Genomic DNA, 15604 nt, shown 5'->3' with positions numbered 1-15604 from the left:
AATCAAAAACACTGACATTTGAAATATAGCGCCGAGTTCGCACATCACTGAGCAAAGTCGCAAAATCGTTTTCAGTGTCTGACGAATTTCCCCCATGAATTATTATCACTCAATTCTGCAAGTAGTTCTGATTTACTATCGCTGTTCTCTAGCCGGTCTAAAACCGATTTTGACCTAAAGGGACGCTTTTTGGACGTCGTGGACTTTTCTAAGTTTCCAGGCAGAAAGAACAGTCAAAATGCAGGCAGGGCACAGGGACAAAATGTGTGTGAAATACTTTGATACAGGAATGTTTTGCTATGAAATGATCGTTTTAAAAAAAATGTCATTTTTTTTAAATTTTCAAATTTGCGCCCATACGTCCCGACGTCACGGGGACCGGAACTCGGAAGCCAGATGCCGGCATCGGCCGGAAGAGATGGCTGGGGACGCTGCAGGGGACGCAACGCGGGAGCGAAGGACAAGGTAAGCGCTGTAGGGAATCCCTGTGTATCGCCGCATGGTAAGCCCGAGTGTAGCTCGGGGTTACCGCTTTTGGTACTGACATTTTACCCCGAGCTACACTCGGGAATACCGCCAAGGAGGTTAGGCATTGACAAAAAACCTGGAAGCTGATTGGTTTCTATGCAGAGCTCACAGCCAGATTTCCCAATAGGCATTGTAGGCATGTGCCAATAGGTGCCCTTCCAAGGGAGGTGCCCTAATCACCCCCATGCGTTGGAATTTCTTCTAGCAGAAATGCTAGAACTCGGTCTGGCATCTCTGCTAAATATACAGCAGTGCAGGTGGCGGCAGTGGCTCTGCTGCGAATGGGAGGATGTTTTTTGTAAAATCTGTGTGAGAAGTAAGTGCAGACAAGGACTTTAGCTGAGGTCTGACGGGTAAGCAGGCAAGAGGGGAACCAGACACATTTTCCAATGCACCCGCTCTATTTCCGGCTGCAGGTCCCTTACAAGAGGCAGTGAAGTGATACAGCTGCACTACAGCGGCTCCTGAGAGGTAAATCTAGCCCTGGCAGAACTGCACCAGATTTATCACTCTCCAGTTTTAGTAAATCAACCCCCCAAAATCTTTGGTTTTTCGAAGTTTTATATATAGTGTAATCAGGTATAGGAGATTATGTATATGGACCAGTAACTCAAATATGTATACAATGTAGTCAAAAATATAATTGTTTTTTTTCAGTTAAAAGAAGTGGATGACTGGACTAGTGTGCTTTTCCTTGACTGCAAGCTTAAAGGATATTTCGATCCAAGAACAAAAAGGTAATATGTTGTACCTTAGCAGTTATTAAATTTGATGGGATAATTGGTTTTCTTTTTTTTCAGGCCAAGTACATTTTTTAAAGGTAAAGAAAAAAAAATAACCTGTTGATCTTGCCAGAATTCTGAACTGATACCTCAAACAATGCTACCCACTTTCCCAGCTATTTTCTTTTAGGTATGGAACACCTCCTCCCTATGTATTGGAGATGAGAAAAGGGGGAGGTTGTTGTAGTCCAAATCAGGAAAGCAGCCTAGGGTAACATTGTTGCTCCTTCATAGATACAGTGTGGTGGGTGAGTGTTGTCATGCTAGGAGAGGAAGCAGGTTACTGGCAGGATTATCAGGTGAAAATAAAGGGAGAAATATTTTGAAAAAATTAATGAATGTAGCCACAGCAGATAAATAAGTTAAATTGCAATATATTACGTTTTGTTTTTGGGTTAAGAATAACACTTTATTTCCCAATTTGTGAATCAGTGTTGAAAATGTCTGGGCTAGTGCAGTGACATCCAGACATTAACATGGGTGCTGCATTGTGACACATTTAGCTAATAAGTAGCAATAATGATGTCTAGTGGAAGTTAAATGGATCATCACCTGAGCTGTCACAGACAGCAAATTCCTTCTTCATTATTCCATTTAAAGAGTCATAGGTTATGCAGTGGTTCACCTTTCCTTCTTACTGGGGGACACAATAAATAAGTTGGAGCTTGCAGTTTATATTAGCCTACCAATCCAGATGCTAGACAAGTCTAATTTTATAATCAAAATTGTTACAGGTTCCACTGGCATGGGTATACCATGAAACCTGGCTGTCTGTATTAGAATTGCCATGAATATTTTATACTCATTTCTTCTAGAGATTAGATCTAGATCTAATTGTAAAAAAACTCACTCTTTTACTTCCTTGGAGGAGAAGTCCAGGTAGCGATTGCTGATCCATTGAACCTCAAACCAATCTTTGTAGTGGTTGTTCCCACAGCACTGGAAGTCCATTTGCAATTTGTCCATGGTTCTTTTCTGGTAACATCGACCTGGAGTGTCAGTATCTTTGTAGAACCTAATGCCATTCCTCAAGCCAACCTTCAAGGATTCCTCCAGACTTCCTCTCATTACAATACTGAGGAAAAGAGCAGTCAGGCAGAGCAGACAACTCAGAATGGAAAAGAAAAAATAAGGGAGCATCAAAGACTTCCAGCGAGGATATTTGACCATATCAAGAGAGTCCTGACTGATTTTGCTTGCAAACACACCAAGCAGGACTCCCACAAGTCCAGCAGTAATCACGGTGTTAGGAACAGCATGAGCCACAGTGTTGTCCATCACTTCATTGTGTATCCATAGTTGAACCTTTAGGAAGATCCCCAAGCCAAAGGTCAGGCATCCCACTAGGACACTGACCCATGAGAGGAGCCATAGCGTTTGAGCAAGTTTTACCCGCTTTTGAAAAGTAAATTTAGTCTTGAAGAGAACCATCTTGATGGGGGAGGCAGGGTTAGGGGATCTAATAACCCCTTTGTTAACCCCAAAGGGGTGGGATTTTGGCGGTGAGAGAGAGAGACCCAAAGGTTTTCCGCGTAGGACAAGGGAGCAGAGAGAGTCCGAGGTAGAAAGAGAATCGGATTAGCTAGTGAATAATCCAACACTCAGCTGTTTCTACTGACAATAGCTCATTAACACTATCTCCTCCTGTCCTGCTGTGTCTTTGTCAACCTAAATTCTATTTAACCCCCTGACTATCCCTAACTATTAATGGGCCTGTCTTATCTCCCACATTATATTTAAATAGCAGATATCTAAGCATTATAGGCTACACATGCCATTATATTAATTTTCATTAGTAACTTTAACATACCATTTGTCATTTAAACAAAGATCTGATATTCAACTGTTGTTTATGCCTTTAGGGCTCTAAATAATTTCAGTGACCATTATTCCTGCCTTTAGAAACTGTTTATATGTAGTTTTTCAGAGTGATATTGGTTATTTCTCACAATAATAGCTACATTATAAACAGTTGTGCTGTCTTAGCTCATTCATTTGAATGGACTTCTTCCGAAAGCGTAGCCCAGTACGGTTGCGTTTTCCAGTGCGGACGGCGTGCCATTAGAACTAATGGCACCGGTCCACGGATCCGCATTTGTGTGGGTGGTGTGGTTGCACAGATTTTCATGCGGATCCACAGCGGCACCACTCGCACAGATGTGAACCTAGCCTTAGTGGACTGCATGTCATAAAGTTGATTTCACTTACTTTAGGCTCTCAGACTATAGAAAATGCTCATCACACTGAAATTACTTTCAACCACGCTATAGATTTTAATCCATAAAAATTGCTTGTTTGAAAGTACTAGAAGCAGGGGCGGACTGACTATAGATTTTAATCCATAAAAATTGCTTGTTTGAAAGTACTAGAAGCAGGGGCCCCCGGGCAATAGGGGATCATGGGGCCCCTATGTCCTTGCCCACACTCAAAAAAAGCCTATAAAAAGGTACCAGGGGCATTTCATGGGGCCCCCTACTGACCCCGGGCCCTCGGGCAGTGCCCGAGTGCTTGAATGGTCAGTCCGCCTATGACTAGAAGCAAAATATATTTTAAGGACTGACTATGTTTTGAATTAATTGCACAATCATTGTCTCTTTTCTTTAATCAAGTGATACTTATAGTCATTTACCATAATTATTGCCATCATTCCCCATACAGAAGGGTATAGGAAAATATGCATACACTGTCAAAAATATATAGAACATAGCAACCTTAATAATGATAATAAGAAGTACATGTTTTAAGTTTTACAATCTAAAAAAGAACAGAAAGTAACAAACAATTATAGAGAGGAAGAAGTGGTCATGTATTATTATACAGTGGGTTAGAAATTAATATATATACAGGAGTCAGGCATGGACCTGCTATGCAACTTATATATATTGCCCAGGAGAGCCTGGGGTAACATATTATTAATGGGTTTGAAGAAAAAAGACTTGACAATAAATATATTAGAAAGTTTCAAAGATAATGCAGTGATGTTTATTATGTGCATTAGGCCCTATTATACATACAGTCATCCAGTAGCTTTTTCAAGCTTTAGTCATCCTATTATAAATATCTTGTCTGACAGGTATCTCCTCCCTGATTACAGCAGACACAATCTTGTTAACAGCTGCCAGCTCAATAATTCCATAATGACCCTGTTAGCAGCTTGCATGCTTCTCACCCATGTCGTCCACACCCTGTGGCTGCCACTTTCTCTCTTGATGTGTCACTTTCACTGACCCTGCTAGCTCTGTATTCTTCACAAAATCATGGACACATTTTATTATTATGACTTGGCTAACAAATGTATATATCCTAGATTGTAAGCTTGAAAGAGTAGGGCCCTCTTACCCCTCGTACGCTGTCTGTTTTTGTTGTACTGTGCCATGTATTGTCCCCCCTATTGTACAGCGCTGAGCAAACCCTTTGGCGCTATATAAACTCGATGTAATAATAATAATAATAATAATATATATGTATCTATAGATTTTTTTCTTTCCAAGTCAATGATGTCTGTAGATAAGCTATCTGTATATGTTGGGATGAGCAAACACAGGCACTGACTGCCTAAATGGAAGAAAAATATATTTGAAATATATTTTAAAAATATTCTTCCAAAATATATCGACATATATTTGAAATACTACAAGTTTGGCCATATTCAATATATTTAAAAAAAAAAAAAATAAAATATATATATATATATATATATATATATATATATATAAATAATAAACACTATATGTTGAAATGCATTTTTATTATGAAATATATGAAAAATATTTTTAAAAATACATTTTCAAATGTACTGTATGTCTTTAAAAATAAAAATCTACATTTTTGGAATGCATTTACAAATATATGTAAAAATATATGTTTAAAATTACTTTTTTATATGTAAACAAAAATCTGAAGAATATATTTTTAAAAAATATATTTTTACTAATATTTTGTACTATATAAAAAACATATTTCAACATGCAGTGTAATATATATATATATATATATATATATATATATATATATATATATATATATATATATATATATATATATATGGGTAGCCATTAATAGAAAAGGGTACAGCATCATCAAAGGCTGATGGACACCTTGTGATCACAAAAAAGCAGATGCTTCATTAAGAGCTTGTGATTATTAGGCCATTCTGAATGCCCCCTTTTTGATATGACAATATAAAACTTTAGGTCATGCATAAATATAAGCCCAATTAGATATTCCAAATACACACATTTCTGCAGTTGGCTGTAAATGTAAATGGGTGCTGCAGTGACCAACTGGCTGGAAACTGAAGACATTCAAGGCAAGAAGTATGTCAATAGCTATTGTACCCATGTTGTGATCAAAGAATTCTGCTTTGGGCCCATTCTGACGATCCTTGGTGCGCTGGTGACATACTTCTTTCTTAGACATCTTTTCTTAAAGGACAATCCAGCCAATAAAAGTGTCAGTTCACAAAAGCAGGGTTTGTGTGGAGCATTCAGTACTGGGCAACAGTGATAACCTTTACAATACACATTTCTTTTTCAGTTAATTGAAGGTCTTATGAAACAGGTCAGCTCCACTTACCACATCCACATCATTATAGGTTTAAGACCTTGGTTACACATGCAGGCAAGGGTCATTAAAAACAACAGTTAAGCCACAGTTTTACCACCACTCAATTGCCCCAAATGCAAGTTAACATGGTCAGTGGCCATGTTGGTACACACAGCAGTGGTTACGGTGTGACGAAATCTATACCAAAGGTCACATTCAGCAGCCAATACTGCCTCTGAACGCAACTTGTTCAAGTGTATGAGGTCATGCCACAACCAGTCTGCAACACGCGGTTGTGGCGTGGTACAGAGGGGCTTCCAGTGGTTAACACATGCGGTGAAGTGGCAACATATCGCCTCCAAGCCACCTGTCAAATGATGACAGCACATGTAAACGAACCCTTAAGGTTTTCTGTAAGTAAAACTAAACTCACAAGGCACAAGGGTTTTCATGCCTTAAAATGCTGCTACCTTCTGATTGGGAATGAAGGGTCTATATGTCTGTTAAAGAGAGCTGAATGTATACCATGTTTAGGATAGCAGGGAGATACCAATTTTTGGTGAATTTATAGACTTTTTTTTCAATTGTCCAAACCAAAGTTTGGTATTTTTAGTTAGTTTGGCCAGGACCATGCTTTGGGATGAATGAATAATATTTCAATAACTGTGGTAGTTATATACATTATAATACACTAGATTGCCAAAAGTATTAGGACGCCTGCCTTTACAAACGCATGAACTTTAATGGCATCCCAGTCTTATTTCGTAGGGTTCAATATTGAGTTGGCCCACCCTTTTCATTTATAACAGCTTCAACTCTTCTGGGAAGGCTGTCCACAAGGTTTAGGAGTGTGTCTATGGGGATGTTTGACCATTGTTCCAGAAGCACATTTGTGAGCTCAGGCACTGATGTCAGATGAGAAGGCCTGGCCCGCAGTCTCCGCTCTAATTCATCCAAAAGGTGTTCTATCGGTTTAAGGTCAGGACTGCGGGCCAGTCAAGTTCCTCCATCCCAAATTCGCTCATCCATCTCTGCTTGGACTTTGCTTTGTGCACTGGTGCGCAGTCATGTTGGAACAGGAAGGGCCATCCCCAAACTTTTCCCACAAAGTTGGGAGCATGAAATTGTCCAAAATGTTTTGGTATGCTGACGCCTTAAGAGTTTCCTTCAATGGAACTAGGGGTCCAAGCCCAACCCATATAAAACAACCCCACACCATAATCCCTCCTCCACTAAACTTTACACTTGGCACAATGCAGTGAGGCAAATACTGTTCTCCTGGCAACCGCCAAACTCATACATGTCCATCGGATTGCCAGACAGAGAAGCGTGATTCATCACTCCAGAGAACAAGTCTCCACTGCTCTAGAGTTCAGTGGCAGCGTGCTTTACACCACTACATCTGACGCTTTGCATTGCACTTGGTGATGTAAGGCTTCGATGCAGCTGCTCGGTCATGGCAACCCATTCCATGAAGCTCTCTACACGCTGTTGTTGCGCTAATCTGAAGGCTACATGAAGTTTGGAGGTCTTTAGCTATTGTCTCTGCAGGCAGTTGGTGACTTCTGCACACTGTGCGTTGCAGCATGCACTGAGCCCGTTCTGTCATTTTACTTGGCCTACCACTTCATAGCTGAGTTGCTGTTGTTCCCAGTTGGTTCCACTTTGTTAGAATACCACTAACAGTTGACTGTGGAATATTTAGTAGCAAGGAAATTTCATGGATGGACTTATTGCACAGGCGGCAACCTATCACGGTACCACGCTTGAATTCACTGAGCCCCTGAGAGCGACCCATTCTTTTACAAATGTTTGTAGAAGAAGTCTGCATGCCTAGGTGCTTGATTTTATACACTTGTGGCCATGGAGGTGATTGGAACACCTGAATCTATTGATTTGGGGGGTGTCCCAATACTTTTGGCAATATAGCGTATGTATTAAATAATACATATATTATAATATGTTAGTCATCACACCTCTGTCAGGTGGTTACCATTCTGAAGGAATCTATATCTGCAAGATACGCTTGCTTTATAGGTATTTATGATGACTGGTATGACTGGTACATTTAGGTACAGTTCTTTAGAAATTTAAATACATGACCGTTGACAAATTTGTTGGTATGCTTCCAAAAAAAACCCCAAAACATAATCTCTAAAATAAGTTGCAAATCTCTATGTCTACAAACAAGTTTCCATGAGACTTTTGGAGAGTCACTCCCCAAAAAAGTAAGAATTGTTACCTGTATGTAAAAACTTTGAACATCTTTATTATTCTCCAATGTCAAGCTTTCTCCTGTAACCAACATACCAAGCCCAACATCACACTCAACACTCCTTTGACCCTGTTACCACTGAGGAAGCTATCGAACTCCTTTCCAAGGCCCACTTCACCACCTGTCCCCTGGATCCTGTCCCCTCACGACTGTTGCAGCCTCCTTCCTGCTCTATCCTAAACTCTCTAACCCGCATCTTCAACCTCTCACTCTCCATGGGCACCTTTCTCTCCCCGCTCAAACATGCACTGGTTACCCCCATTCTCAAAAATCCCTAGCTGGATCCCACCTGTTTAAATAACTTAAGACCCATCTCCCTGCTCCCGTTTGCCTCCAAGCTTCTCGAGCGCCTTGTTCACAACCGTATAAACTGCTACCTCACCGACAACAACCTTCTTGATCCCCGACAGTCTGGCTTCCGCCCACATCATTCCACAGAAACTGCCCTACTAAAACTCACCAATGACCTATTAACTGCTAAAACCAATGGCCACTACTCCATACTCATACTCCTTGACCTTTCTGCTGCCTTTGACAAAGTCGACCACCCGCTCCTCCTCAGTAAACTCCACTCCATCAGCCTCCGTGACTCTGCTCTCTCCTGGTTTTCCTCTTACCTTTCTCAGCACACTTTCAGTGTCACATAAAACTCCTCCTCCTCCACTCCTCTTCCTCTTTCTGTTGGGGTACCCCAAGGTTCTGTCCTCGGGCCTCTCCCATGGCTTCCAATACCACCACTATGCTGATGACACCCAGCTCTATCTCTCCACTCCCCAGTTCACCCCCTCAATCTCACGTATCACAAATCTACTAAGCAACATATCAGCATGGATGTCACACCACTCCCTCAAACTCAACCTTTCCAAAACCGAGCTTGTAATATTTCCTCCTCTCCGATCCCCCACTCACGACTTTACCATTAAGATCAACAGCACAACCATTGGTCCTTCCCCTCATGCTAGGGTGCTAGGCGTAATCCTAGACTCTGACCTCTCCTTTGGGCCCCACATCCACTCACTGGCTAAATCCTGCCGCCTCAACCTCCGGAACATTTCCAAAATCCGCCCCTTTCTGACCAATGACAACACAAAACAACTTATCCATGCCTTGGTTATAACCCTGCCTCAATTACTGCAACTCCCTCCTCACTGGTATACCGTTTCACAGATTATCCCCCCTTCAGTCTATTATGAATGCTGCTGCTAGACTAATACACCTTACCAGCCGATCAGCGACTGCTGCCCCTCTCTGCCAATCCCTTCACTGGCTTCCACTAACCCAACATATAAAATTCAAAATACTAACCACAGCTTACAAAGCCATCCACAACACTGCCCCTAGCTACATTTGCCAACCTCTTCCGCAGATACCGCCCCAAATCGCCCACTCCGCTCCTCCCAAGATATCTTCCTCTCCAGCTGCCTCATCACCTCCTCTCACGCTCGTCTCCAGGACTTCTCCATCTTCTGGAACTCCCTACCACAGTATATCCGGTCAGCCCCCACCCTGTCTGCCTTTAAAACTCACTTATTCAGGGAAGCCTACCCCACCTCCACCTAAGAACTGTACTTGAATCACCTCCACCAGATCATCCCCCGCAGCTATCACCTTTTGTATCACCTCCCCCTTCCTTTAGATTGTAAGCTCCATGAGCAGGGCCCTCATATTCCTTCTGTACTGAAATGTATTGTAATTGTACTGTCTTCCTTATATTGTAAAGCGCTGCGCAGACTGTTGGAGCTATATTAATCCTGTATAATAATAATTATTCACATTTCATATGAAAACACTATAAGCAGACAATAGAAAACATTTAAACATATATGTGTTTATTAGTATAAGATACCATACACTGGTATGGTACATTAAACATGACAGAGAAAAATAGATGATGTAAACCAGACAGTGATTTATTATTTGTTTTGTGAAACAAAGTTCACTTCTTCAGGAGATAAGTTAGTTTCAAGCTGATAAACAACATACATCAGACATAAAAAGAATCAAAAACAGTTTGGGATGAAATAATCAATCATAGAGGGGCAGATGTCTGAATGGGCACCAATGAGACCATCTTGCCTGGGAGCCGTGGATGTGACAGACCACCAAATGGATGGCGCATCAAGGATCAAAGCAGTTGTAAACCACAGATTAAAGGAAAAAAATCCCCTGCAAGGTAATGGTATATTGTGCTAGTATGCATTGCATACTAGCACATTATGAAGAACTTACCTTAAAATGAAGCCCACCAGTGGAGAGCTGTCACCACTGACAAGGTTTCCATCCTCCCCAATCTTCCTTCCGCGTTTGCGAGCTACGGCCATCTGACTGGCCGAGCCTCGATGGCGTCACTCCCGCACATGCACACTGGAGTCTCGGGACACGGCACAGTGCTCTGAAAGATCGGAACAGGTATGCGGTTCCTTCAGAGTGCATGCGCCGGCTGTAAAAAAGAGTGAATATCTCCTAAACGATTTAGGAGATGTTCATTTTACCTACTGGTAAATTTTATTATAAGCTTACCTGTAGGTAAAATATACAAAAGTGGGTTTACTTCCACTTTAATATAAAGGCCAAATGAGAACAATGGTAAGAGATGATAACCTGGTCATAAGTCCCAAAAAAGACAGAGGGACCTGTGCAGCTGTCAGTGACCATGAACATCATGTAAGAAGACTAATAAATTGAAACTGAAAGTAATTGGCATTAATCATTTTTAATACATATTGAACAAAAATCAGACCTTGCTTTTGATTCCATAAACTATTTTATAAAATAAAACAAATACAAATGTATTTAACAAAAACCATGTGGCGCTCAACCATTTATTTTGTTGTACAACCTTTACAGGCAATAGCTGCAGCCATATTCAGAGAGGTTGGCTAAATGTATTTTTTATAATTCCTTTATTTATGAAAAGGTTGCTTTGTACAATCAGTTTAAAAAACGTAAGGTAAAAAAGTCATGCAAAAAATAAATTCCACATCAAAGTAGATATCAGAATGGTACATGAAATAGTACAGAAATGAGGATACAGGTTTATATAATCTTAGAACAGTTTAATTGCTACCAGAACCAGAGAGTCACATATGATAGCATAAGGAGGAGTCCTCCAAAACGTACCAATGGACTCTACAAGGGCAATCAAATATAATAAAAAGTATTGGGGTGTACAGAAGCACCTCAGCGGCAAATGTGGCCATGTTAGGGGAAGTAAAGCTAGATAATACTGAAAGGTAGGTATCTATATACAGTGCCTTGAAAATGTATTCATACCCCCTGAAATTTTCCACATTTTGTCATGTTACAACCAAAACCGTAAATGTATTTTATTGGGATTTTATGTGATAAACCAACACAAAGTGGCCCATAATTGTGAAGTGGAAGGAAAATGATAAATGGTTTTCAAAAATGTTTACAAATGTCTGAAAAAGTGTGGCGTGCATTTGTATTCAGCCCCCCAAGTCAATACTTTGTAGAACCACCTTTCACTGCAAAAACACCTGCAAGTCTTTTTTGGGGATGTCTCTACCAGCTTTGTACATCTAGAGAGTGAATTTTTTGCCCATTCATCTTAGCAAAATCGCTCAAGCTCTGTCAGATTGGATGGAGAGCGTCTGCGAACATCAATTTTCAAGTCTTGCCAATTCTCAGTTGGATTTAGGTCTGGAATTTGACTGGGCCATTCTAACACATGAATATGCTTTGATCTAAACCATTCCTTTGTAGCTCTGGCTGTATGTTTAGGGTCGTTGTCCTGCTAGAAGGTGAACCTCCGCCCCAGTCTCAAGTGTTTTGCAGACTCTAACAGGTTTTCTTCTAAGATTGCTCTGTATTTGGCTCTATCCATCTTCCCGTCAACTCTAACCAGCTTCCCTGTCCCTGCTGAACAAAAGCATCCCCACAACATGATGTTGCCACCACCATGTTTCACGGTGGTGATGGTGTGTTTAGGGTGATGCGCAGTGTTAGTTTTTTTGCTGTTAGGCCAAAAAGTTAAATTTTGTTCTCATCTGACCAGAGCACATTCTTCTACATGTTTGCTGTGTCCCCCACATGGCTTCTCAAAAACTGCAAACAGGACTTCTTATGGCTTTCTTTCAACAATGGCTTTCTTCTTGCCTGTCTTCCATAAAGGCAAGATTTGTGAAGTGCATGACTAATAGCTGTCCTGTGGACAGATTTTTTCACCTGAGCTGTGGATCTCTGCAGCTCCTCCAGAGTTATCTTGCGCCTCTTGGCTGCTTCTCTGATTAATTCTCTCCTTGCCCAGCCTGTCAGTTTAAGTGGACAGCCATGTCTTAGTAGGTTTGCAGTTGTGCCATACTCTTTTCATTTTTGGATGATGGATTGAACAGTGTGCTCCGTAAGATGTTCAAAGCTTGGGATATTTTTTTATAACCTGACCCTGCTTTAAACTTCTCTACAACTTTATCCCTGACCTGTCTGGTGTGATCCTTGGCCTTCATGATGCTGTTGTTCACTAATGTTCTCTAACAAACCTCTGAAGGCTTCACAGAACAACTGTATTTATACTGAGATTAAATTACACACAGGTGGACTCTATTTACTAATTAGGAGACTTCTGAAAGCAATTGGTTTCACTAGATTTTAGCTAGGGATATCAGAGTAAAGAGAGCTGAATACAAATGCACGACACACTTTTCAGATATTTATTTGTAAAAAATTTTGAAAACCATTTATCATTTTCCTTCCACTTCCCAATTATGTGCCACTTTGTATTGGTCTATCACATAAAATCCCAATAAAATACATGTATGTTTTTGGTTGTAACATGACAAAATGTGGAAAATTTCAAAGGGTATGAATACTTTTTTCAAGGCACTGTATATCCTAACCCCAGACTGGGTAGGGGTTGCAGTGGTTAATAATGAGGGTAGGGAGGGGGTGGGAGCGGACTACGGGTACAGGAGAGACAAAACAGCTTGGGATTAGTAAAAGAAGACGAAGTAAAAGAACAGACGCCAGGTGCTAAGGCACCCACAAAAGGAGGCATCGAGAAGAAGAAATTCTCTTGCCCCAGGTTTGATCTCAGGAGCTCCAAAGGAGGCACCCAGGTTATAAAACATCTTGCAAATAGGCATCTGTATACACAAAGTATTGCCAGGGGCTCCATGTGTAATGAAAAGTCACCTCCAAGTTGTGATTGGTAGCTGTGAGATCCTCCATGTCTCTAAGTTCATTGTCTTTGGAGAAATAAGGGGATTTTGAGGGCGGATGCTCAGACTTCCAACATAGAAGAATGCACTCCTTAGCCGCATTCAGCAGTTGAATACTTCTTATATACTTCTTAATAGGATGTTCTGACATGTGCAACAGCTTGCTCAACATTAGTCAGTTGTTTGATAATACCGGTCACCTCTTGCCAAAACGGCCTGATCTTCAGACAGTCCCAAAAGATATGCAGCATGGAACCTTCTTCAGCTCCACACTGCCAACACTTAATAGGTATCTGGGGAAAGATACGATGTAAGGTAGAAGGTACCCTATACCACCTGCTCAGTTTCTTGTATCTGTTCTCCTCGACCTTAGTGGTAATGGAAGACTTCTGTACAAAGTCAAGGATTTTCTCCTTCTAGGGATCTGTGAATTTTATGTTAAGATTGGATTCCCAAGAGGAGAGAAAAGAAGGAACAAAGCCCACCGCTGGTCAAATCAAAATGGCATAGAGAATTGAAAGGTTATGGTGTATCGACTCCCTCCTATTGCATATGCTCTCAAGTTCTGCGAGCTGGTGAGAACTAACCGGGGATCGAGATTGCTGAGGAAGGAAACAACAGAGTTGGAGACTAATCCAAAAGTCCAGAGGTGGGTCTGATATGGATGCAAAGTCTGTGGAAGAAAGCTGGCCATCAGGGCCTAGGAAATCCCTGATATGAAGGTGGCCGCTAAACACCAGCTGATGGAACTGGGGGTTTCGAAGTCCCGGCTCAAACATAAGGATGGGAACCATGGGGCAATGCAATGGAGAGACAGAGGAGCAGTGAAAGGTGTCCCTAATGACTAGCAAAGTGCTACCAAGGGTGGGATGGTCACTGAGGGGTTTTGTGAGGGAAGAAATAATCCAAGGCCAGCTCTTTGCTGTGCCATCAGAATACTCGAGCTCCATAGCCACCCAATGTTTCACCTCCGTATGACAGTGGCAATCTTCCAGTCTAGTAGTTATGGGTGTCCAGCAGACTAACGCCTCCATAAGCCTTCGGAAGATTAAGTAGCTTTAGCCTCAGGTGAGGTTTCCAGTGGAACCAAACAAACTCTCAAAACAGAGAGCTTACTTGTTTATAGAACATAGGGGGAAGGCAAACAGGGAGAGCATGTAGCAGATAAAGCACCCTAGGTAGCAGGGTCATCTTTAGGGCATTAATCAGATTAACATAAGTGAATGCCAGTGGAGCAAATCAGCCTGCATTTTTAGCAGGAGTGGTTCAAAGTTTGCTGTGTAGAGAGTGGTAGGATCTGATGTAATATTGACTCCTAGGTAATAGACAGAGTCGGTCGCTTAGTGGAAAGAGAAAGAATGATGAAGTCAATGGATCGTGCCTCTGTCTACTGAGGTATTAAGGACAGAAGACTTTGAGAACTTAATTTGGAAATAGGAAAGGGTGCCATATATGCACAGAGGCTGGCAAGGTTGCTAAAGAAGATAGTGGGTCTGCAGAAAAAAATCAAATCGTCTGCGAATGTGGCAACCTTGTGGCTACCCAACGACTTCTGGTAGCTCACTATGTCCAGGTCTGCCCTCAATGTACGGAGAAAAGGTTCTAGGGAAAGTATGAAAATTAAAGGGACAGGGGGCAGCCTTGGCATTATCCGTTAGTGATTGGGAAAAATTCAAACCTCTTTTCATTAACCTTAACATCAGATGAGGAGCAAGAGTACAGGGAGAATATCCAGTGTAACATGGACGACCCAATATGTTCTAAAGTGGTTCTCATGGACTGCCAGTTGACCCTATCAAAACCATTCTCCATGTCCGTACACAGCAGGAGAAGGGACAACAAGAGGATTTAGCTGCATGTATCAGATTGACTACATAAATCGTGTTGTCTCAAGGCTCATGGAGATGTACAAAGCCTGCCTGGTCCCTATGGATTCGCCATAATTTTTGAGAACAGCTTAAAATCAGTGTTTAGGAGAGCGATCATTCGATCGCTCCCACAATGCGAAAGGTCCTTTCTTTCCTTAGGGATTAATGAGATGTGAGCTCGCAAGATATCCAATGGCATGGTCTTCCCCTCTGTAATGGAATTAAGTGTGGAGACTAGATGGGGGGAAAGCACCTCAAAGAAGGTCTTGTAGTAGGATGGGGTGAAGCCATCAGGGCCCGGTACTTTCTTTTGTTTGGAATTGGCCTGGGCCACCCCCAGCTCCTCTACTGTGATCAACTCCTCTATCAACTCCTCTAACTACTCTCAAGCTGACAAAGGGAGAGGTGGCATGCCCGAGAAGGTAATAT

The 15604-nt window shown here is 41.5% G+C and overlaps 1 protein-coding gene across 1 annotated transcript in view; it reads right to left on the bottom strand.

Annotated features, from left to right (window-relative positions):
- ROM1 (retinal outer segment membrane protein 1) overlaps positions 1 to 2864 on the bottom strand; it is a 40019-nt gene extending 37155 nt beyond the window's left edge. The window contains exon 1 of the mRNA XM_089652880.1: positions 2161 to 2864. Coding sequence (XP_089509006.1) covers positions 2161 to 2741 — 581 coding nt within the window. The 5' untranslated portion in view covers positions 2742 to 2864. The remainder of the gene's footprint in view (positions 1 to 2160) is intronic.
- Between the last annotated feature and the right edge of the window lie 12740 nt (positions 2865 to 15604).

This window comes from Staurois parvus, unplaced genomic scaffold, assembly GCF_062004578.1.
Source record: "Staurois parvus isolate SC_StPar_1 unplaced genomic scaffold, SC_StPar_1.0 ptg000694l, whole genome shotgun sequence".
NCBI classification, from domain to species: domain Eukaryota; kingdom Metazoa; phylum Chordata; class Amphibia; order Anura; family Ranidae; genus Staurois; species Staurois parvus.
The sequence above is the reverse complement of the archived record's forward strand: the minus strand, read 5'-3'. Positions and strand labels throughout refer to the sequence as shown.